Raw genomic sequence first — 25,828 nt, forward strand, 5'->3', positions numbered from 1 at the left:
GGCTAAATGAATTTAAATAAAAAGATGTGTGGGGTTTTTACTGACAACCACTCATCATAACAAGAACCAGGAAAATTACAACCTGAATGAGGAAAGACAGTGCCCAACACCAAGATGGCAGAGATGTTAGAATGATCTATAGGAAGAAAACAATTTGAAGTTTATTTTTAGTAATCTCCACACCCAACATGGGCTCAAACTCATGATCCTGAGATCAAGAGTCGCACGCTCTTCCAACTGAGCCAACCAGGTACCCCATAGAAGAAAACAATTTGAATGAGAGTAGATATCTCGTCAGAAATCATGGAGCCAGAACGAAGTGGCATTACAGTTTTCAAGCGCTTAAAGAACTGTTAACCCAGAATCCTATACTGAAAATATCCTTCAGGAATGAAAGGGAAATCAAGACATTTTCAGATGAAGGAAAACTAACAGAATTTGTTGCCACCAGACTTATACTAAATGTATTGCTAAAGGAAATCCTCTAAAGAAAAGAAATAATAAAAGAAGGAATTTTGGAACATCAGGAAAGAGGAAAGACCAATGGAACAAATTTTAAAAATGGATAAATATGATACATTTTCCTTCTCTCTAATTTTCCAAATTCAATAGCTGAAGCAAAAATTTTAACACTGTCTGATGTGGTTCTATAAATTTATGTAGAGGAAATAGTTAAGACAATTACATGATAAGCGGGAGGAGGGTAAAGGGACTTAAAGGGAGGGAAGTTTTCTACACTTGGTAAAATGACACCACCAGTAGACTGTGATGTTACGTGTATATAATGTAATACCTAGAGCAACCACTGAAAAAGCTATGTAAAGAGAAACACTCAGAAACACTAGAGATATACTAAAATGGAATTGTAAAAAGATGTTCACATAACCCAAAGGAAGGCAGGAAAATAGAAAAAGAAAAAAATCGAACAGAATTAAAATGAAAATGACACACTTAAGCTCTAACATATTAATAATTACATTAAATGTAAATGGTCTAAATATGCCAATTAAAAGAGATGATCAGAGCGGATTATAAAAACAGGACCCAACTATAAGCTGTTTAGAAAACCTCACTTCAGGCATTCGGCGGCGGCCACTGAGCGGGCCGGACTTCACTTGCACACGCACCTCACTCCGCTTCCTCTGCAGCCATGTCTGACAAACCTGATATGGCTGAGATTGAGAAATTCGATAAGTCGAAATTGAAGAAGACAGAAACACAAGAGAAAAATCCACTGCCTTCAAAAGAAACGATTGAACAGGAGAAGCAAGAAGGCGAACCGTAGTGAGGCGCGTGCCGCCAGTATGCACTGTACATTCCACAAGCATTGCCTTCTTATTTTACTTCTTTTAGCTGTTTAACTTTGTAAGATGCAAAGAGGTTGGATCAAGTTTAAATGACTGTGCTGCCCCTTTTCACATCAAAGAATCTGAACTACTGACCAGGAACGCCAAGCCTCCTTTCCATCTGCCTGTCTGGCTGGCAGGGAAGGAAAATAACTTGTATGCTGGTGAAAGAAGAAGCTGGGTGGGACGACCAGTAAAAACTAAGTTGGTCCAAGGTATCTGGCAGGCTGTACAATGCAGTTTAATCAGAGTGCCATTTTTTTCTTTGTATGATTTTAATTACTGGAATGCACAATTTTTAAATATGCAAATAAAAAGTTTAAAATGTGAAAAAAGAAAAAAGAAAAAAGAAAACCTCACTTCAAATATAAGAATATAGGTAGGCTGAAAGTAAAAGGATGGAGAAAGATATATCATACAAACTCTGATCAAAGAAAGCAGGAGTGGCTATATTAATTTCAAATTAAGTAGACTTCAGAGCAAAGCATTACTTTGGACAGACAGGGATATTATATAACGATAAAAGGGTCTATCCAGCAGGAAGAGATTAAAAAAATCCTAATGTGTATGCTCCAAACAAAAGACTTGCAAAAAAATGTGAAGCAACAATGGAAAAACCTGAAAAGCGAACCAGACAAATTCACAATTACTGCTGTAAACGGAGAAAGGTGCTGGAGCAGTTCTGTATCTTGATTGCAGCGGTGGTTATGCTGATCTACACCTGTGATAAAATGGCACAGAAGCGCGCACACACACAGTGCACTGGTGTCAACTTCTTGGTTTTGAGATTGCACTATAGTTAAGATGAAACCCGGGGGAAAACTGGGCGAAGGGTGCTAGAGACTTCTCTGTACTATTTGTAACCTCCTGTGAATCTCTAATTATTTCAAAGTAAAAAGTTTAAAAAAAAAAGCCTCCAAGTAGCAAAGTCCAGCTTTTCAATCTCACCTCCCCCCCTTCCTCTGCTACCACCCCCACCAGCTCCAAGCCAGACATACACAGCTGACCCTTTTGCCTTGCTCAGCACAAGCTGTTATATGGTGTGTTTCAATTTGGGCACCCAGTGAAAGTTCACTGGTTGATTCAGTGTGGAAAAGTGGCATTGAGCAAAAACATGGGGGCATGAAAGGTGGGACTTCTAGGGCAAAGGAGGCTTCAGAAACCAAAGATACTGGGTGACAGCTGGGACCTGTGAGGGACATGGAGGCCCCGGAGTAAAACGCAGATGCCAGTTAAGGCCCACACTTAGCAGTGGAGAGCATGCCTGTGAGGACATCTTGCAGATTGTGAAGGTCCTGAGTAATGTTAACTGTGAACTTGATGACAGGGGAAGACAGGGTCTCCAACCTGCACCCAGGAAGGCTGAGTCTCTGACATGACCGTCAACTTATTTGCATGCTCCTATCAATTCTGACATCACCTGGCTAATGATTATCCAGGTGAGAACGCCCTGCTCTTCCCCAGAATCTGGAACTCAGTCTTCCAGTTGAGAAGGAGTTGAGAAGGTAGGTTTGTTCAGGTGATGGATGGGTGTCAGCCCACAGGTCTTGCTTTAGTTAATGCTATAAAAGAGGCTGACTGCTACCTTTCCTCTGGACTTTCCCACATGCTTTTCTCTCTGCTGGAAAGTCTTTCCTTATCCCCCTAGTTACTAAGCTTCGGACCTGAGGATTCCTCTGTCATTGCCAACTTTGATGTAAATGAGAACCCAATTTAAGCTGGCTTAGTCAGAAAAGGGATTTTTTTTTTCAGCTCACCTGACTGAAATCCCCAGTATCCAAGCGACCATGTTGGGAGTCTGTCCTCCTCCATCTCTGAGTTCAGATTTCTTCATGCTCTCCCTCTCCATGTGTTGGCCTCTGGCAGCTCCACACTTATATCCAACCAGATCAACACCCTGGTGGAAAATGAGTCTCTTTTCTAGTACACCCTAGTGAGCACCAGGGCTGACTCTCACTGGTTGCACTGGGTCATGTGCTATCCTTGAGCCAATCATTGAGTCCCTGAAAGGCCTGGGTCTTGTGCACATCCTGAGGGTGGGGCGTTGGTGCAGCTCCATTGGTTGAGAATGGAAAACTGGGGAGTGGTTTACACAAGAAAGAGGGTCAGCAGGGGCACCTGGGTGGTTCAGCCGTTTAGCGTCTGCCTTCGGCTCAGGTCATGATCCCAGGGTCCTGGGATCGAGCCCCACATCGAGCCCCGCATCGGGCTCCTTGCTTAGTGGGAAGCCTGCTTCTCCCTTTCCCACTCGCCCTGCTTGTGTTCCCTCTCTCGCTGTCTCTCTCTGTAAAAAAATAAATAATAAAAATCTTAAAAAAAAAAAAGAAGAAGAAGAAGAAGAAGGGTCAGCAGCGTGGGCGAATCAAGCGCTGAGTCCTGCACCTCCCCTAATCCCCAGGCAGGGTGGGTGAGCCGCCACTTTGTGCTCCAACTGCCTGTGTTCCTATACTTCTGGTAGCACTCAGCACTCTATTCGGCAACTAAAATTTTACATCTCTCTCTCTCTCTCTCCCTCCTTCTAGATAGTGAGCTTTGGAAAGTACTAGGCAATAAACAATTAAAACAAAATGGAAAACAAAAAGCAACAGCACACATTTGATTCTACTGTGTTCCGGGCCTTTTAAACATGTTATTTTTAAAAACACGGTAACTCATTTGGAACTGTGAACTAGATACTCTTCTTATCCCCATTTTACAGATGAGGAGGCTGAGGTTTGGAATGTTAAGTGACCAGCCAAAGGTTTCATGATGAAAAATGAAGATCCAACTTGGAGTCTCTCCAAAGAATGAAAGGAGACATGAGCAAGGCTGTATTTTGCAGCGCTGTTAGCAAAGCCAGTGGTGGAGGATCCCCCAAGGATCCATCCAGAGGGGAATGGCACATTTGCACAGTAGTGTAGGATGGAGCTGTAAGAGGGAACTGGGGAGGTCCTTTTTTTTTTTTTAATTTAAAGATTTTATTTATTAGAGAGCACAAGCAGGGCAAGGGGTGGGGGAGGAGAAGGAGAGGGAGAAGCAGACTCCCCACTGAGCAGGGAGCCTGACGCAGGGCTCGATCCCAGGACCCTGGGATCATGACCTGATCCGAAGGCAGATGCTTAATGGACTGAGCCACCCAGGTGCCCCATGGGGAGGTCTTTATATCCCTGAAGTATTGTCAGGATATATTGCAAACTGAGGAAGACCAAGTACAGAACCGTGTATAGTACGCTGCCTTCTATATTAGAGAAGGGGCGGGATGGGAATATACATACATATCTGCTTATATTTCAAAAAAGAAGCAATAGAAGAATAAACCACAGATTTACAAGCCAAACAATGTACCTTGCTTCCTAAGTTGGCTTTGGACCCATGTAAACATTTTCCATAACTAAAAATGAAAATTAAACCCAAAAGAATAAAAGCTGCCTCGTAACACTGAAAACAAACCGAAACAAACAGTCCTGTAATTGATGGCATAATCTCACGGAGAATTGTTTCAAGGGACTTTGAAACAATTTGCCCATTTCACGTGGGACCAAGACGAGAATAACCACAAATAGAACCTAAACTGCCCTCAGCAGTCATTGTTGGTAATCAAAGTGGTATTGTTTTGGAACTATTATATATACAAAGATACACACTTAACCATGAATAATTATATTCATGTCTTTGGGAACCAGGGTTTTCATTGTAAGGGAAGGGGTGCAGATATAAAATCCTGGTAATTACGTAAATCTTGTCGTCGTGAATGAGAATTGGAAACTGTAGCAGAAAGTACCCGCTTTATTCCACAAGCCATGACATTATTGTTATTAGGAGCAACCTCAGCCCCGCACCGCAACTCCCGCCTCGGGTCAGACTCTCCTTCCAATCTCCCACGGAACCTTCATTTCCCCACTGGCCCGCCCGGTCCTCTTTGTGCTGCACAGTCTAGGTGGACGTTCTTTGGCTGGATGGGACGAAGACGTATTTCCAAAGTCTGTTTGGAGGATGTGCCCCTGGGCCACCTGGGTTTTCCTGATCAAGGCCCCCCCGGGGCGCAGGCGCCACCCTCTGGGCATGTATGGAACACCCAGGAAGCCTGAGGCCTCCAACAACTGTCAGTCATTCAATCAGTCTGGAAAGCTGTCCTTGTCGAAGCTCGAAACCCCCTCAGGCTGAGTGCCAACTGCCAGGACAGGCATCGGCCCTGGGGAGTGACATGGTCATTCTGTCCTGGTCCAGAAACAGGCCTTTGCTGTTTTGTTTTGTTTTTTTTTCTAAATCTCTCTTTGTTTATTTGTTCAACCCAGCTTCTCAAATGCTTCAGCAGACCTGGCCTCCCATGTGCTTCGCAGGGTCTGGGTGGGCCTGTCCCGTCAGAGGCCCCATTCAGGGTCTGAAGCCATGGACTTGAGGGACCATCTTCACTGGGGCATCTATGAGACTCCACGTAGGGTCACAGCCTGCTAGGCTTGCTGGCCCCTCGTGCCCTTCTTGGAGCAGGGGGGCAGAAAATGAATACACTTAGCAAAGAGGTCACCCAGTGGTGGTCATCCCATGTTTGTGGGGCCTGCCTCTTGTTTTAAAAAGTTTGGAACCAAGATTTGTAAATCCACAGCCCTCAGATTTCTAATTTCCCTTGAAAAGTGGAACATCCGCTAACCCCCAGGCCATTCCTGCTTGGCCATACTTGGCTGGGGCAGTCACGGCTGCCCATGTTTTGGCCACAGATCTACAACCAACTCATGTCATGTTGTGCATGTTGAGGCAACTGGGGTCGTGTTGTGCATGTTGAGGTGCCTCACCCCCACCGATGCATTTGCTTCACTCAGTGGGGGACTAGCCTAGCCCCAGGGGGCATTTGAGTTTTTGATCTTTGCTCCAGGATCAGGGCTATAGGTCCTCCTGACCCTGCAAACACTCCCAGTCCACTTGCCTGTCATCAGCTGTCACCACCACCCACTGAGATTCCAGCCTTTTGTCTGTGCCCTCCGCCCTTGACCTTGCACCTTGCTCTCCACCTGGGAGGTGGCCCTTCTTCCACTATGGACCCCGCCAGCCCCACCCCGTGCCTTTTGCTATCCTCCCCAGAGCGGTGTGCTCCACCTGCCCCAAGGTGGGCAGTATAGTGGTGCCCAGGCCATTTCTCCTGACCCATCCCACTGCCCCACTGTCCACAGTCCCAGACCCAGCAGCTGACCCTTTTATCAAGGGAAAGTAGATTAAAAAAAAAAATGATCATTTGAAAACTCCAGAGCAGTAAACTGACCTCTCTGTCCAACTCAGCAGTTTTTTTTATACTCTTACTCCTTCCCCAACTCAGAAGTATCCGATGGGGGAAGTGGTATGGGAGATTGTGGAATATGCAGAACAGAAATCATGTGGATCATTTCATCGTTCCAGTGAAAAGATTCTAGGAGTTGAGTATACATTCAGAGCTCTAGCTGGTATCAGCCTGAAATGTCCTTTCTCAGATAAGATCTTTTTCTTTCACACCTTTTCATATATAGTACTTGATACCATGCAAATGTCAACGGTTGAGTTATAAAGCATAATAACATAATGAACACCCAAGGACCTGTTTCCCAAATCCAGAGCCCGAACACAAATGAAAGCTTGCTGCAGTCCTCTCCTAACTTAGCCCATTCTTCTGCCCACCCCGCCTCAGCTACTTGTTACCCTGAATTTATCATTCCCCTTTCCCCTCTTCCTTTGAACTCTTTACTTTGAAATAATTTCAAATTTACAGAAAATTTGTGAAAGTAAGAAGAATACAAAGAACGCCCATATAGACTTTACCTTGATTCACTTACTGTTAACATTTTACCCCATTGTCTTTATCATATGATCTCATTCTGTCTGCCCCTTCCTACACACACACACACACACACACACACACACACACACACTATACATACATAGTATTTTTGGGACCATTTGAGGTTGTCATGTCTCCCCTACATACTTGAGTGCATATTTATTTCCTAACGATAGGAATATCCTCTCACTCAAACCACATTACAATTGTTAACTTTATTTATGTATTTTTAAAGATTTTATTTATTTGACAGAGAGAAACAGGGAGAGAGAGAGCACAAGCAGGGGGAGGGGCAGAGGGAGAGGGAGAAGCAGACTCCCTGCTGAGGAGAGAGCCCGATGCAGGGCTCGATCCCAGGACCCTACGATCATGACCTGAGCCGAAAGCAGCTGCTTAATCGACTGAGCCACCCAGGCACCCCTACAATTTTTAACTTTAATAAACTGACTGAATATTGCCCTTTATAGCATTTTTCCCCCCTCCAGTACTGGATCCAGCAGTATGTCTCCTTAGCATCATTTAATCTGGAAGATTTCCACAGACTTTGTATTTCATACCATTGACATTTTGGAAAAATTTCTCTCCCTCCTTCCTCCCCTTTTAAAAAAAATAGAACGCTGGGCACCTGGGTGGCTCAGTCGTTAAGCGTCTGCCTTCGGCTCAGGTCATGATCCCGGGATCCCGGGATCGGGCCCCGCATCTGGCTCCCTGCTCAGCGGGAGGCCCGCTTCTCCCTCTCCCACTCCCTCTGCTTGTGTCCCCTCTCTCGCTGTGTCTCTCTCTGTCAAATAAACAAATAAAATCTTTTTTAAAATAAATAAATAAAAAATTAAAAAAACAGAACGCTCCTTGTTTTGAGTTGGAGTAGTTGTTTCCTGGGTCTGAATGTGCTCTTCAGAGACTTAACGTTGTATTTTTAAGGCTCAGCACATAGAGCCCTAACTCCTTTGTCGTCCGTCCTGAATCCCACCCCAGGGTGTGCATGCACTACCATTTATTTGCACATCGAGGGATAGTAATAGGTGTTTCTAGTCTTTTGTTCCTGTGCACAGTGCTGCTGGGAACATCGTCCCTGTGCATGTCTGTTGGTGCTCATGCACGAGTTTCTTTGGGGTTGGGGGGTGTATCCAGCAAAGGCATCGCTGGACCATCAACCCTGTGAATGTTTGGCTTTTCAAGATCATCCCAAATTGTTTTCCAAAGCGGATGTGTCTTATCCTCCACGAGCAATGAGTAAGAGCGCCTGTGAACTTTGGTTTCTTCGGGCACCTAGTGTATAAATAGTGTATAATAGATAAATTATTGTCTTGTGATGTTTTTCATGAGCCTTTCTCTGATGACTGATGGCGATGAGCATCTTTTTGTGTTTTTTGAGCATATGTGTGCCATTTCTTGTGAAACAGTAGTAGTAGTAATAGTGATAATCATTAGAATACCACCTCTTGTTTACAACTTACTATGCGTGAGAAACTGTTTTAAGCAATGCACAGCATTTAATCCTAAAAATAACCTAATGAAATAAGTACTTCTATTACCCTCTTTTCTATTTATGGATATTGCCCATTTTCCTATCAGATTGTCTTTTTCTTCCAACAATTCCTGAGTCCTTCACATGTTCTGGTTCTTTAGCTGGTTTTCTTGACATTGCCCTGGCAGGGGAAGGGGACAGTGCCCAGTGAGGGTGGAAGTCCAGGTCCCCCACTGTGCCTCTGACGACACCTGAGGGGGTCTCCATGTGACTGCTGGGGGTGGGGTGGGAGTTCTGGCAGCCTGTTTGGCCTCCAGTAAAACCCCAAGTGGTGCTTCATTACTGACCTGCTGGGGTGAAAGTCCCGGCCCCCTACTTGGCCCTCTCTGAAACCATCCCAGCAGAGGTATTAGGATGCCCCCTTGCACATGGCCTCATGTACACATCCTTGATGGCAGGGGCGAGAGAAGAGTCACGGTTTTCTCTGCAGTTTTCGGCTGGAGTAGAGAAGCGATGGTCTCGCCATGCCAAGATGCCCCTTTCCAGATCCTTCAGCTAGAGAGAGTCAGCTTTGATTGGGGTGGTTTTGTCGGTGCCTAATGGCGTTTGCAGGTTGCTGGCTTCTTCAACTCCAAGTCTGGGGTGGATGAGGCAAAAAGAAAATCCGGGACTCAGCTCTATGCCGTTCCATTCCTTGGGTCTTGAGGTACCAAGGTGGTCTGCCTTCTTCTCTCCGCCATAAATATGTTCTTATGTTTCATATAGACTTGTTTTTTATATAATGCCCAAGGTTTTTCATTGTGTTTAGTGGAAGAAATAGGAAAAAGTATGTCTACCCCATCTTCTGAGAAGCAGAACTCTTGCTGACTTGTAAGAGTTCTTTCTGTCTTGTGAATACTAATCCTTACTCAAGGAGTAGTGGCTTTTAAAAGAATTTCTTGATAGTGCTTTTGACATCCGTTTCATCAGATATTCTTGATTTTGATGTAGTTTGCACTTACCAGTCTTCCCTTTTTCTTTTTAGAGTTAGTGGTTTTTATTTCTTGTTGAAGAAATAATTCCTTATCCAAAACATAGAAAGATATGGGTGCCTGGGTGGCCCAGGCAGTTAAGCGTCTGACTCTTGATTTCAGCTCAGGTCACAATCTCAGGGAAGTGAGATCGAGCCCCACATCAGGCTCCACATTGGCCATGGAGCCTGCTTAAGATTCTTTCTCTCCCTCTTCCCCTACCCCTCCTCCTGCGCTTGTGTGTGCATGCTCTCTCTCTCTCTCTCTTAAAAAAAAGACAAACAACAAACCCAAAATGTAGAAAGATAATCTCTTCTAAAATTTTTAATGCTTTTGCTTCTCATGTTTAAGTTCTTAATATCCACCTGGAACTGATTTGGGGTTATGTTATGGGGCAGGGGTCCAATTTCATATTTTCAAAAGCCTCATTGAAGTGTAAATTAACATACAATAAAGAAGACATATTTAAAGTGTACAATTTAATAGATGTTGACATATATATGTATACACTTGTGAAACCATCACCACAATAAGGAAAATGAACATATCCATCACCCCAAAAGTTTCCTCCTGCCCCTTTGTAACCTTTCCTCCCTGAAACTCCCCACCTTCTCTCCAGTCCCAGGCTACCACTGATTGGCTTTTGTTACTCTAAATTAGTATGGACTTCTGAGACTTTTGTATAACTGTAATCATTCAGTTCATACTATTTTTGTCTGGTCTGTTGTCTTTCATTCAGCATAATTATTTTGAGATTCATCCATGTTGTAGCATGTATCAATAGTTCATTCTTTTTTATTGCTGAATACTATTCCATTGTGTGTCTGTAATGCGGTTTGTTTATCCATTCACTTGTTGGACATTTGGGTTGTTTCCATTTTGAGACTGCTACAAATAAAGCTGCTATGAACATGTGTATATAAGGCTTTGCATGGAATATGATTTCATTTCTTTTAGGTATAAATACCTTGGAGTGGAATGGTTGGTCATAAGATAGATGTATGATTAACTTTTTTTAGGAAATTGCTGAACTGTTTTCCCTAAATTTTCCATTTCTACCAGCAATGTATGAAAGTTCTATTTGCTCCACATCCTTACCAACACTTGGTATGGTCAGCTTTTTTCACTTTATCCATTCTAACAGGTGTATAGTGGCATCCCATTGTGATTTTAGTTTGTATTTCCGTAATGTCTAATGATATCGAGCATCTTTTTATGTGCTTTATATATAATTTTTACTTAAATCAACATTTAGGATTGTATAATTAAGGGTATGCCAATATTATTCATAGTTCTGAATGCGTTCTGGTTTCTTTTTGTTTTGCTTGAAGTTAATATTTGTTTGGAATTTGTATTTGCTTCATTTGTTTACGTGTGGGTCTATTGCTAATTCTTCCCACATTGTCATCCCCTGACATTATCTTTTTGTCTTACTTTTTGGGTCTCATGTCTTTCTCTTTTTTCATTCATTTCATTGCTTTGTGGAGTCTATCCTCCAGGAGTTTCATCAGGTTAAATAGCAGTACAGTGGTGGAAAGCATGCTGGTGGGCACGGTCCATACACACCTTACTCTTCAGTAACACTGTTCCAATGTGGACTGGTTGCCCTTTATACTTGGTAACTGTCATTATCCCAGGATGTTGCCTCTTTAATTTGGAGAGTCTCTTACCTTTTTTCCTGTCTTACATTTCCTATTTTCTGGATCCTATGTCTCTTTCTTTCTTAGTTTGCTCTCTCACTTTTGTGGAGAACAACCTTCAGTAAGATGTGTGTTTTTTTTTTTAAAGTAAAATTTTTGACATCTCTTATGTCTGAAAATATCACTATTTTACTTGGACGTTTCATTGGTAATTTGGATGGGTAGAGAATTCTACATTAGAAAGCATATGCTTCTGTGGAAAGAGCCAAGATGTCCATCGACAGATGAATGGATAAAGAAGATGTGGTATATATATACAATGGAATATTATGCAGCCATCAAAAGGAATGAAATCTTGCCATTTGCAACAACGTGAATGAAACTGGAGGGTGTTATGCTGAGCGAAATAAGTCAATCAGAGAAAGACATGTATCATATGACCTCACTGATATGAGGAATTCTTAATCTCAGGAAACAAACTGAGGGTTGCTGGAGTGGTGGGGGATGGGAGGGATGGGGTGGCTGGGTTATAGACATTGGGGAAGGTATATGCTATGGTGAGTGCTGTGAATTGTGCAAGACTGTTGAATCACAGATCTGTACCTCTGAAACAAATAATACATTATATGTTAAAAAAAGAAGAAGATAGCAGGAGGAGAAGAATGAACGGGGGGAAATCAGAGGGGGAGATGAACCATGAGAGACAATGGACTCTGAGAAACAAACAGGGTTCTAGAGGGGAGGGGGGTGGGAGGATGGGTTAGACTGGTGATGGGTATTAAAGAGGGCACATATTGAATGGAGTACTGGGTGTTATATGCAAGCAATGAATCCTGGAACACTACATCAAAAACTAATGATGTAATGTATGGTGATTAACATAATATAATAATAAAAAAATGTATATATATATATATATATAAAAAAGAAAGTATATGCTTTCAGAACTGTGAATGAATTACTCCATTGTCATCTTCTTTCAAAGTTTTGTGGTCTTCTCTTTGTCCCCAGTGTTTGAAAGGGACCTATTATGCTGGGTATTTAGTGGACCCTTTCAGTTTGGAAATTTATGTCCTTTAGTTTAGGAAATTTCCTTGAATTATTTTAGAGGATGACGTTCTCTTCTTTTTTCTCCATTTTTTTTCTTCCTGACACATTTGGCTGCTGGATTGTCTTTTAATTTTCTTATTTTTACCATTCTACTTTCAAACTCTTAATTTTTGCTTTACTTTCTGAGATTTTATCTTAACTGTTTTCTAATCCGTTTAAGGAGTTTTTGATTCTGCTACTGTGCTTTTAATTTTAATTTAATTTTTATTTTTTATTTTTATCATTTAGAGAGGAAGGGGTGGGACAGAGGGACAAAGAGAGAGTCTTAAGCAGTCTCCATGTCCAGCATGGAGCCTGACATTGGGCTCAGTCTCACAACTCTGAGATCATGACTTGAGCTGAAATCAAGAGTCAGAAGCTTAACCAAGCCCCTTGTGCTTTTAATTTTAAAAAGTTCTTTTTTAAAATAAACTTTCAAATTTTAGAATAGATTTTGATTTGCAGAAAAAGTGCGAAGATAGTACGGAGAGTGTTGAAAAAATATACTGTCCTTTTAATAGGCGTTCCTTTAAAGGTGAACTCCCAGAGCCTGGGTGGCTCAGTTGGTTAAGCATCTGCCTTCCACTCAGGTCATGATCCCAGGGTCCTGGGATCGAGCCCCACGTTGGGCTTCTTGCTCAGCAGGTAGCCTGCTTCTCCCTCTCCCTCTGCCTGCCATTCCCCTTGCTTGTGCTCACACACTTTCTCTGTCAAATAAATAATAAATAAAATCTTTAAAAAAAAAAAATAAAGGTGAACTGCCTTTTTTTCCTGTGGATACTTTTAAGATCTTTGTCTTTGATGTATGTAGTTTTAATGTACCTAAGATGTGGACTTCTTTTTATTTATCCTACTTGGGATATGTTTTGCTTCCTAGAGTTGTGGATTCATTTTGTTTTCCCTATTAGTCCTAAGAAATTCATAGACATTATCTTTTAAAAATATTGCTTCTTTTCCATTTTTTCTATTCTTTCTTTTGGGGACTTATTCTTTTCTCAGTATCTCTTAATGTCTCATTCTTATTCATACTCTGTATTACTTTATTTCATTTTTGGTGATGTCTTTGCATCTTCCAGTTCATTGACTCTCTCTTCAGCTTTATCTAGTCTACCGCTTAACATATAAATTGAGTTTTTTTAAAAAGATTTATTTATTTATTTTAGAGAGAAAGTGAACACAAGCAGGAGGGGCAGATGGAGAAGGAGAGAGAATCTCAAGCAGACTCTGTGTGGAGCCCAGCAAGGGTCTCAACCTCATGGCTCTGAGATCACGACCTGAGCTGAAACCAAGAGTCAAATGCTTAACCGACTGTGCCACTCAGGTTCCCCTATATTGAGTTTTTTATTCAACCATGATATTTTTCACATATAGAAGCCACATTCCCCACCAAACTTCCTGTTAATTCCTCATTCTTCTTGTTTTTTTCTCTTCTTGTTTTTTTCTCATCTTGTTTTTTTCTCATCTTTGTGATTGTTTTTTCTTTTTTCTGTAAACATTTCTATATAGCTTCTGTAATTCTGTTTCTGAAATTTTCAATATGGGAGAGAAGATATCTGTTGTTTATTGTTTCTGCTGATTGTTATCCAGTAGGGTCTTGCCTTATCCCATGTTAATCCTTGATTATGAGTCCAATGCTTGATACTAATCTACAAGACTCCTGAGTCTGAATTGGGGAAGATTTCCTCCAGATTAGTTTTACCTGTCCTTCACCTGGCTGCCATGGGGAGTCACTGCCCTGAAACTATATCAGCCACTCTTTGGGATCTTGACCTAGTGAAGCTGGAAATTCCAGACCCTTGGTTGTTGAGCCAAGGTACTATGTCCTGATACACTTCTATTGCCATTTGCCCTTAGGAGAGATTCTGGCCCCTCACTGTTCAGGCTACGTGTACCTTATGTTTTGTTTTGTATTTAGTGGGTGAGGTCCTTGATGGAGCATTACCTGTGTGCTAGCAGCACTGCTTCAAAGAGTGGTTCCTGTCCAGAACACCTTGACATCCATAATGCTAGAAGCAGATTTCTGAGAAAAGATTTTTTAACTCATCAGGCAGGAACTGAAATGTAATCTTTGGAACTTAGAAAAATGTGGCTCAGTAGAATGGGAACTCATTCAGAGTAGTCTGTGGCCTTGAAAAATCAGGTCTCAAGCTCCAGTGTTTCAGAAAACCATTAGTCACCATGTTCTTTATATCCAGATTCAGCAGAAGAAATTTTTTTTCAGAACTTAGTGCCAGGAAAAATCTTGTCTTCCCAGAGGGATTGGCCAACTTCTTCTGCCTTATGGCAAGAGTTTTATACTACATCTGATTTCCCTTTTTGCCCAAGCTGACAGGAAGCACTGGTCAAAACAGATGCCAAATCAAATCTGCTTTTTAGTCCTTAGGACTGAAAAAGGGACTTTTTCCTCTTTCACAAAGTCATGACTTTTAGTTTATGTCTATATGGTAATGGATTTCTACTCTATCTCTATATCTCTTTTATGGAAAGAGCCAAGTTATGAGTAAATTAAGTTAAAGTTATAAACATTTTACATTTACCTTTCTTTCTCTTGTGTTCTTAAAATATTCAAAGGGAAGGCATAATCTGAAATATTTATGCAGATTGATCTGGCTACAACTCCTGAAGCTTCTAAGGCATGAATAAGCAAATACAACTTCCTGTAGAACATGAGGGCATTTCTCTTTCTGCTCCCCCCTTGAGGGGAGCTGTGGCCTGACTGTGCAGAACTGGGATTCTTTGCACACCTATTTTGCTTTTATGGTAGCCCAGGGGTGTGGAGTGAATTGTTCTGGGGGGCTTCACTCTGCTTCAGAGTAAGAACTAAACCTTGTCCATCACCCAGCCACTGACACTGGGGAGGGTATGAGCTATGGTGAAAGCTGTGAATTGTGTAAGACTGATGAATCACAGACCCGTACCTCTGAAACAAATAATACATTATATGTTAATAAAATATATATATAAGTAAAAAAAAAGAACTAGACCTTGGACATACTAAGGCATTCTCCCAGAGAGTTCAGAATAGACTAACAGACATTGTGTTCACAGCAGGTGAAAAGGGGTAGGCATTTACATCCCTGAATTATAGAAGGCAGGACTGGTACCCCTTGACAGGCTCAATCTGTGATTTCTGACTTCTGCTCTGTCCTATCTTTTGAGTCACTGTTATTGACTAGCTCCTCTGAGTGAAGGTGTGAAATGAAGTGCTTGGGAACATGGGCTTTGGAGCTGGTTCCTTTACCACTCACTACGTACTTACTGTGTGACCTTCAGCAAAGTTACTTAAGCTCTCTGTGCCTCTGTTTTTTCATCTGTAAAGTAGGAAAAGTAATGGTATCTACGTCCCACATCTGTTATAAGGACAAAAAGATTAAATGTGGGGAAAATACTTAGAACATATAGCAAGCACTCTTAAATGTTAACCATTAGTTTGACTACTAATTTTTATTTTTTTTATTAATTTTTCTAGAGGGAGAGAGAATGTGTGTGTGTATGCACACGTGTGTGCACATGCATGCGGCGTGCGTGTGCAGAGGGGGCAGGGGCAGAGAAAGAGGGAGAGAGAGAATCTTAAGCAAGCTCCACTCCTAGTGCAGAGCCCAATGTGGGGCTCTATCTCATGATCCTAAGATCACAACCTGAGCCGAAATCAAGAGTTGGATGCTTAACCAACTGAGCCACCCAGGTGCCCCGTGACTACTAGTTTTTAAATTATTGTTACCATGATTATTATTGCTGCAGGGGCTACATTGAACAGAAGCATGCCATTGGAGCCTCCCAATTGTCAAATTCCAGAGACTTTCCCCCCACTTTGTACTTAACTTGTGCCATGGGCATCTCCAGCTAAGACCCCACTACTTTCTTGTTGCAACTTTTTGCTGTCTTGGCCCCTGTGCCCTCTCTTCTTCTCTTCCCACTCTGCTTGGCCAACTTCATCCACCTTCATGGTTTCAGATTCCTTCACAATCTGATGGTTACTAATTCCTTACCAACCTTTTCTCTGGGCAGTGATGCCCTTTATCCAACTCATGGTCAACTTCTCCACCCTTCTTCCCCATCTCAGAGTGGCAGCTAGCATCCTTCCTTAGGATTCAGGCTGCTAAGTTAAAATTTTCCATTCATTCATCCATTTCCTCATTCATTCATTCATTCATTCATTCATCCCAGTAGTGCCTCAGATGCCTTCCTCAGGTTTATGATTGGCCTGCAAGTATGGGGCTGTGTCAGAGCATTTTTCACATCCTTGATTTGGGCCACTTACAGTTCTCCCCATGATCAGAATATTTAACTTACATAAGTCCCAAATTCCTGCTTCTCTGAATTACTTGCCAGCCCTACCCCAGGTTGTTCTATGGGACGTCTGACCTCCCCAGCAACACTGAGGACCGTGCATGACCATGGATGGGCCCAGGGAGCCTGTGGCCCAGGGAACATAGGCTCGTGCCTGGGGGCATGTTGGTGGGTGGTCACCGCCCATGTGGGAGACTGAGTGCTGGGGTCCTGGGCAAATCTCAATTCAGAGCTGGCAGGATCAGGAGGAGGACACCAGGCACATCTCTGGCAACCCCAGTTTTGTGAGGATCCAAGATGGCATCATGATTGGTGTCAAAGTCACACTGTCCCCACCTGACATCTGATGCCACCCACATGTGGCCCCTGACTTACTGGGATCCAGAGACAAATGCGTACATGCAGGGGAAAGAAAAAGTGCTTTCTGGGGCGCCTGGGTGGCTCAGTCGTTAAGCGTCTGCCTTCGGCTCAGGTCATGATCCCAGGGTCCTGGGATCAAGCCCCACATCAGGCTCCCTGCTCCGCGGAAAGCCTGCTTCTCTCTCTCCCACTCCCCCTGCTTGTGTTCCCTCTCTCGCTGTGTCTCTTTCTGTCAAATAAATAAAATCTTTAAAAAAAAAAAGAAAAGAAAAAGAAAAAGTCCTTTCTTCCTTGTGATGATGGGGGCAGAGGTTTCCCAGGGCATGACTCAGGTAGCACCCACGGTGACGAGCAGGAAGAATCCTGAATACTGGACAGGGCGGTAGAAGGGGAACTCGGGCGGTGTTAGGAACGCACAGGGAGTGGTACTCTCTTGTTTGGCACATCAGTGGGAAGCATGTCACTGTTTGATGCCTGTGCCCTTCACCTTGAGCCTTTGAGGCAGAGGTGACTTCAGTGAGGCCTCCTGAGTCTGACCCCTTGCCCCCATTAGAGTGGTGACCCACTGTGTTTGTCTGCTTGGGCTTCCATAACAGAATGTCACAGGCTGGGGGTGCTCACATAGTGGAAATGTATCCTCCCTCCGTGCTGGAGGCTGCAAGTCCAAGATCAAGGTGTCAGCAGGGTTGGTCTCTGGGGAGGACTCTCTCCTGGGGTTGCAGACCCCCACCTTCTCACTGTCCTCACATGGGCTGTGCATGCAGAGAGAGAGAGGGTGAGAGAGAGCACTCTGGTGTCTCTTCCTTTTCTTAGACCACAGCTCTGTTGGATTAGGACCCCATCCTCATGACCTCGTTTAGCCTCATTTACCCCCTTAAAGTTTCTGTCTTCCAAATACAGTCACATCGCAGGCTGGGGCTTCAACATCTGAATCCCAAAGGGACACAACTCAGTCCGTAACACCCACCACCCTCGCAGCCCATCGCATTCACAGCATGTGACCTGCTGCTGTTGAGCCAGCCCCCTACTGACCGCCTTGCCTCTTAAAGGAAGGGGGGCCTGATGTCTGGCTTGGTGCGCCCTCCATAAATGTCTGCTGAATCAAAACTGAGTAATGTGTCCTTCTAGGTGAATGAAAGCTGATTTTATGTGAAGAGTGTTTTAAGATTTTCACAACCCCCTCTTGATATAATTGAGACACCCTGGGGTATTGCAAAACGAGACCGGATCCACACTCCTCTTTACCTTTCCCCCTGCCCTGCTGTGGTTTCTGCAATAGCTGAATTGGAAACAGACCAGGTTTTGCCACAACAAACCCCTGTGTTTCCACACACAGGAAAGAGGGTCTTAAATTGCATTTTCTTAGTAGCGGCAGTTGTGTCCACACTGGTGGCTCCTACCTACAAAGTCTGCCCTGGGATTTGGGAAGGAAATTGGCGTGAGATTGGCAGTGACCTGTGGTCTGGCATGATGGCAGGTTTTGGCCCTAGCTGGTGGGATTTGGTTTCTTCTGGAGAAGACCCTGCCAAGTGCGGGGGGTGCTCAGCCTACGAGCCTGAGGAAGGCAGGTCCCCAGAGTTGATGGCTCTGCTTCGGAAGGGTATGGGGTCCTTCTCCTGCATCCCCTGTGGCTGCAGAGGTCACATCTGCCAGCCACCTCTGGCCCACCCATGTCTGGATGGGCCAACAGAGAAAGTGCCTCCCTTGACCTCACCTCTCCGGGACCCTCGATGTGTGGGGGTGGATGTGAGGATTGTGGGCAGGAGGGGCGGTGTTGCTGGCCTCAGACCCTGAGAGAGAAGCTGGCTGACCCCATGTGGACAGAGCTCTTTCCTGGTGGGGAGTTGTTGCAGCTTGCTCATGGTTCCCTTGACAAGATCTGAGTTTGCAGGCTTAGAATCCACTACAAAACTCTTCCAAGAAAAGTTGCCAGTCCTGGTGAGCCCTGGGCCTGCTGAGCTCGGAGGAGAGGTTCCAATAGGGCCATGTTCATAGATTTATAGGGAGGGATTCTGGCATGGAAGGTATTTCTAGATCTCTTGGGCTCCACGGTCCACAGAACATTGAACTAAGGGTCCCTGGAGATTCCTGCCCATGACAGTGAGGATCAGAGCACTCATTCAGCCTGGAGCCAGAAAATGGGGATCCCCAATCAGACAGAGTCCCCACCCTCAAGGCATATATGCTTTCAGGGTTTGAGACCTACAGTTAAAGGTTGACCTGATAGATAACACTTATGTGGCACTCACTGAGTGCCGGGCCCTGTTGTGAGCACTTGGCACGAGTCACGTCATGTAATCCTTTCGATAACCCTGTGAGCTTGGCACCACTATTATTGTCACTTTACAGATGAGGGACCTGAGCCACCGGGACGCTTAGTAACTGACCCGAGGTCACAGGAGGGTAAACGGTTCGAGCTGGCCATCTATTGCAGATAGCCTGGCCCCAGACTCTGTGCTCTTGATGCCTCTCAGGGGAGAGTTGGGACCCCCCAAGGGGATGTGCGGCTGATGCTGCCCAGGGGCCAGGACTTGATAGGCTAGCTGGGGTGGAGGATCCTGCAGGTGGAGAAAGCCAGTCCAGGCGAGGGCACGGGTGTGCAGAGGTGGGGAGGCTGTCGGGGGCAGGGCTGGGATCGAGTCTGCGTGTGAGCCCCGGGCAGCCAGTGCGTGGAAGTGGACGTGCCAAATGGGCGGCTGAACGTGGCCCCGTTTGGCTTTCATGATGTTACAAATTATTTTTCTTCATAGTGTGGTAAAATGCACTAGTATCAAAGTTACCATTTCCACCATTTTAAAGTGTATGATTCAGTGACATTAAGTACATTGATGCTATTGCACGAACATCACGTCTGTTTTGGTTTTTTCTTTTTTAAAACATTTTCTTTCTTTTTTTTTAAGATTTTATTTATTTGCCAGAGAATGAGAGACAGCGAGAGAGGGAACGTAAGCAGGGGGAGTGGGAGAGGGAGAAGCAGGCTCCCCACGGAGCAGGGAGCCCCCGATGCGGGGCTCGATCCCAGGACCCCGGGATCATGACCTGAGCTGAAGGCAGATCCTTAACGACGGAGCCACCCAGGTGCCCCTGGGGTTTTTTTTTTCAAGATTTTATTTTTAAGTAATCTCCACACCCACTGTGGGATTTGAACTCACAACCCTGAGATCAAAAGTCGCCTGCTCCCCCCGACTGAGCCAGCCGGGTGCCCTGTCACTTCTGTTTCCTTGCAGAACATTTTCATCATCCTTAAGGGACCCCTGTACCCATTAAGCAGTTGCTCCAACCCCCAGCCCCTGGCAACCACTCATCTGCTTCTTTCACCTCGCATTATGTTGGCAAGGTTCATCCACGCTGTAGTCTGCGGCAAAACGTCATTCCTTTCTATGGCCAAATAACCAAAGTGTTTATTTTCAATCAGAACGCCTTTCAGGAGACCAGCATTTGGTGGAGTCTGCACCCCACCCCCCACACAGTGGGGTCCCCAACTTTGCAGAGTTGAGAGAACAATTTATTATAAACAGTTAACATTTCCAAAAAGGCTTAAAAGTGGTGATTTTGGGGGACACCTGGGTGACTCGGTTAAACGTCTGCCTTTAGCTCACATCATGATCCCAGGGTCCTGGAATTGAGTCCTGCGTTGGGCTCCTTGTTCAGCGGGGAGTCTGCTTCTCCCTCTCCCTGCCACGCCCCCCCCCCCGCTTGTGCTCTCTCCCTCTCTGACAAATAAGTAAATACAATCTTTAAAAGTGGTGATTTTTTCAAAGTCAATCTCACTGAGGTGTAATTTACATACAGTAAAATTCACCATTATAGGTGTTCAGCTCTGAGCTTTTGATATACAGTTTTTTATTGGAGGAAAAACATATGCAACAAAAAATTGACCATTCCAACCATTTTTAAGTGTACGTTCGGTGGCATTATGTACATTCCCAGCGCTGTGCAACCATCCCCACCGTCCACCTCCCAACCTTCTGCATCTTGCCCAACTGCAACTCTGTACTCACAGAAAAATAATTCTCCACGTCCCCCTCCGCCCAGCTGCTTATAACCCTTCTGCTCTACTTTCTGCCTCTATGAGTTTGCCTTTTAGAGCCCTCATATAAGTGGAATAATACAATATTTGTCCTTCTGTGACGGGCTTATTTCACTTAGCATAATGTTTTCAAGGTCCACCTGTGTTGTGGCATATGTCAGAATTTCCTTTTTTAGGCTAATATTCCATTGTGCGTATATACCACGTTTTGTGTCTGTCGTTGAACACGTTGATTGTGTCCACCTTGAGACTATTGTGAATAATGCTGAACGTGGGTGTACAAATGTGGGTGTACAAACATCTATTTGAGTCGCTGCTTTCACTTCTTTGGGATATATATCTAGTATATCTAGGTGTGGAATTGCTGGATCTTATGTTCATTCCATGATTAATATTTTGAGTAAGCACCATACTGTTTTCCAGAGTGGCTAGATCATTTTATGATCCCACCAGCAATGCACAAAGGGTTCCAATCTCCCCACATGCTCACCAACACTTGTTATTTCCAGTGTTTTGAGAATAGCCATCCTGATGGGCATGAAGAAGTATCTCATTGTGGTTTGTCCTAGGAGTTTGACAAGTATATATAGTCAAAAAACCCATAAGATGATGATTTGGGGGGGAAAAATGGACATACCCAGATGCATGGAAAACTTTTGGAAAGCTCCCTCTTGGACAGTGAGGAGGTTTCAGGAAAGGAGATGGGGCAGGAGGTGACTGAATCTGCCCAGACTGAAGGTGAAAAATGCAGCTGGGCAGTGGTTCAGGGAGTAGACTGGCCCACTAGAGCCCAAAGTCGTGAGAATCTGCTTCCTGGATACCTCCCCTAGACGACTAGACGGGGGCAGGTGACAGAAACCGAGGGGTCAGAGATATGGCTGCACTTAGCTGATGGGTGACTGCTTTCTGCTGGCCCTGCCCCCACCCCACGCTCCCCACCTCCCAGTCTCCTCTTTCGGTATCATGAACAGTTCATGTCCTTTGTTCCTGGCTTCTCCCTTGGTCTGTGAGAGAGCCCTGCTTCCTGTGCTGACTGATTTCCAATGATCTCTGGTGGGAAATCCGGCCAGGAGGCCTATGGAGAGCTGGACGTATTTAACCACTGTTGGCCAGTGGCTTGTGTGTTTGTTGACCTTGAAGAAGTCTGGGGAAGTACTGGGACATTATTTCTTCACTCCGAAGCCTGGCAGGGGCAGAGACCATTGTGGTCCACCAACTGCTCTCATAGAACCGTGGATCTCCTGCCCAGAGCCTCATTCAGTCATGTCCATTAAAAGTCATGGGCGCATTGGTGGGCTTCCAACCCTGTGCACCATTTTGTCTAAATCAGTGGAGGCCTACTCTGCAAACCTGAGCTGGAGGATAACGAAGTCAAATTGGTTCAAGATTTCAATGATAGACAGAAGACATTGCATTTTGCAAATAACCTGACATCTGAGAGAGGTAGAGATGAGGAGAGGGCAGAAAATGCTGGATTCAGCCTGGAGTTTTCTCTGTGTGTGGCAAAGTGAAAGGAAGTCTATCACCTGAATTTAGAGATTCCAGGTCTGGGGCCAGGGATTATGTTCTGATCTGTGCAAGCATTCAGGACGATTGATGGGAAGATGCAACAAGTCTGCATCAGAGAGGTATTGTTTAATGAGAGGATTTTCCCTGAACAGATCCACAGCAGACTTTTCTTGGGGCTTGTCATCCTCCCTCAATTCTGATTTAATATAAATTGAGAGGGCTGAGGAACTGGATCACCCCAAGCCCTGCCAAATGACAGCTCAGTCTCAGGTTTGTCCCCTCAGTGAGGAATGGGAGCAGTCACTAAGAGGGCTCACTCTTTGCCACATGCCCAGAATTATTTCAAATACTTTTCATAATAACCCCCAAAAGTAAGGCTTTTGTGTCCTTTACAGTTTTGGGGAGGTTAAATAACCTACCCAGGGTCTCACGGCTTAAAATATTGATTTGTTCTTAAGCCCTACCCAGCAGGAGCCAGATACCCACGAGGAGCCCCTTCTGCACAGAGCTGATGGGGCAGGGTTGTTAAATTAAAACGTATGACCCAATATATAATAGGATACTATTCAGCCATGAGAAAGAAGGAAGGCGTCCTGCCATTCACAACAAGGTGGATGGAACTGAAGGGTGTTTTGCTTAGTGAGACAAGTCAGGCAGAGAAAGACAAATACTGTATGATCGCATGTATATGGAATCTAAAAAAGCCAAATTGGTAAAAACAGGGAGTAGAATGGTGGTTCACCAGGGCTGTGAGTAGGGGAATCAGAGAGATGTTTCAGGATACAGACTTGCCACCAGTCGATAAATAAGTCCTGAAGATCTGCAGCACAGTATCATGATCATAGTCAATAATGCTGTTGTAAACTTCAAAGTTGCTAAGAGACCAGATCTTAATTATTCTTGCCACAAAAAAGAAATGAAAAGTATGTGAGGTTGTTAGGGATGTTAGCTAACACTACAGTGGTAACCATATTGCGGTATACAGATGAATCGAATCAACGTGTTGTATACCTGAAACTTACACAATGTTGTATGTCAATTATATCTCAATTAAAAACAAACTTTATGACCTAGCAGAGGTGATTTCTAATGTGACTCATGTCTGTCTAATGAATTCTGGGTGCAGGGTTTCATTGGGTCTTGGTACCCTGTTTCAATTCAAGTTTGGTTGGAATCGGGGTAGGTAGTTATCATGAAAGAGCTAGAGGAAATGCAGACTAGCGTAACTGAGGCATCTCTTCCTGTACCAGCATGTGTGCATCCCACCAGCCCTCCCAGGAGGGATGTGATATTCGGCAGGAGCTGGGTCCTGGAATCCCCAGAGCCATTCCCAGGACAAGTATCACATTGGGAACCTTCCAGCCTGCATAGGTCCCTGGCTTTCCTGGGGAGGACCCACACTACACCCAAGTTCCTCTAAAAGCTTCCAGAAAATAAGACAAGCCCTGCTCTGTGCTGGAGATCATGTGTAAGTTGGGAAGCAGACATGGCCCCGCCCCTGGAGCATCTGGATTCCGAGAGCATCACCTGCAGAGCCACCTGAGATGGGAGGCGCTGGGGGAGAGACATGTATGGGTAGGTTGATTTTAGAACTTAGAAGCCCTGGACTTACTGGTATAAAAATGGATTCAGACTGAAAGATCAGGTGCAGCGTGTCTAATTGACCTCGTGTGGCATTAATGTGGCTGATAGTGGAGAGCAGAACCCCGAGGCCCAGAGGTGGGATTTTTCACTTGACCACATCCTGTCTGACCCCCCCAGTTCTCTGCTAATGGTGTAGAATGCCCTCCTGATGGTACCATTCTGATGGTCCATGACAAGATACATTAGGTTTGTATGAATCTTTACATTCCCAAGGGTACCTTCTAACAGGTCCTACTCACCTTGGCCCTTTTTTAAAATAGGAAATACCTCTGCCTTGCATGTATGAAGCAGCCTCTGGGTTCCCAATGGGTGCCTAGCTTCTGGCTCTCCCTTCATCCTGTCTCCCCAATGCCCTCCATCCCTGTGACCTGGAGTTATCTCCGCTTTGACAAAACCATTGGCCTCTCCCTGAAATAGCCTCTTTGCATTTGCCAGTTACTCATTTTCTTTTAAGCCCCCACATTTCCTTATCTTGTTCAGCTTCTTCGATGTTCCTTCTGCCCTTCCCTAATGAATGACCACGTTCTGTCAACATTTCACTTTCCAAAACATGGTAATTGTACAGTGGACTTCTCGGACTCCCATCCCGGTTCATGCCCTTGGGATTTTCTGCACCCCAGACCTTCTCTGTGACACAGGAGGGGCCCCTCCAAAGCCCTGACCTTTCTGCTCATGCACAAGAGGGGTCTTGGCAACCTGTATACGACACGGCGTCACTGAGTGTAATTGTCCTGACTTGGCAGCTTCCTGAATCTCTTCTTCAAAGGCTCCCACATCTTCAGAATGTTCAAGGTCATCCATACCTTTGGGAGTGTTTTTTAAATCATGTGTTGAAGTTTTCAATAGTCAAATTCGGCACCACGTGTATGACCTAGATTGACATATGTAATCACACAGGTGCAGCTATGTAAGTGCCGTGCTGTAGGCTTGCGTGTGGTGGTCAGTTCATTTCACACAATTTTAGCTGGTTAAGGCATCGAGATTTGAGGGCAGACGTTTTTGTCATCTTTCAAAGGTCGAGGGATATGCAATTTATATTCCCTGCTGTTGGGAGACTCTTTTTTTTCTTAAAGATTTATTTATTTATTTTTATTTATTATTTTTATTTAATTAATTAATTTATTTATTTGACAGAGAGAGAGAGATAGCGAGAGCAGGAACACAAGCAGGGGGAGTGGGAGAGGGAGAAGCAGGCTTCTTGCTGAGCAGGGAGCCCGATGTGGAACTCGATCCCAGGACCCTGGGATCATGACCTGAGCCGAAGGCAGATGCTTAATGACTGAGCCACCCAGGCGCCCTATTTATTTATTTTTAGAGAGGGAGAGAGCACAAGCTGGAGGGGCAGAGGGAGAAGGAGAGAGAATCTCAAGCAGACTCCGCACTCAGTGCAGAGCCCAATGTGGGGCTCAATCTCACGACCCTGAGATCACGATCTGGGCCGAAACCAAGAGTCAGACGCTTAACAGACTGAGCCACCCAGGCATCCCATGGGAGTTTTTTTTTTTAATGCAGAGTGCTTCCTCCCCCACCATCCCCACTGCCCAATGCAATGGACACTTGGGAATTGAGGTTCTACTTACAAACTCAACTTGCTGGTGGGTTTCCTTTTTAATGCCAAGGTTTATATCTGCACCCAGTTTCTTGACGAGCAAAATCATAC

At 44.5% G+C, this 25,828-nt stretch overlaps 2 protein-coding genes across 3 annotated transcripts in view; both read left to right on the forward strand.

Moving 5' to 3' along the window:
* The window catches only part of COL23A1 (collagen type XXIII alpha 1 chain), a 314,520-nt gene that overhangs the window by 57,040 nt on the left and 231,652 nt on the right, over window positions 1–25,828 (forward strand). The gene's annotated exons all lie outside the window — the stretch shown is intronic.
* On the forward strand, window positions 1,102–1,479 carry LOC123852264 (thymosin beta-4-like). Its single transcript, XM_045886298.3, has one exon. The coding sequence runs from the start codon at window positions 1,151–1,153 to the stop codon at window positions 1,283–1,285; it is 135 nt and encodes a 44-aa protein (XP_045742254.1). The 5' UTR covers window positions 1,102–1,150; the 3' UTR covers window positions 1,286–1,479.

The sequence above is a fragment of the Mirounga angustirostris genome, unplaced genomic scaffold (assembly GCF_029215605.1).
Source record: "Mirounga angustirostris isolate CCGP_5_RB_7025 unplaced genomic scaffold, mMirAng1.0.hap1 SCAF_7, whole genome shotgun sequence".
Taxonomy (NCBI): Eukaryota; Metazoa; Chordata; class Mammalia; order Carnivora; family Phocidae; genus Mirounga; species Mirounga angustirostris.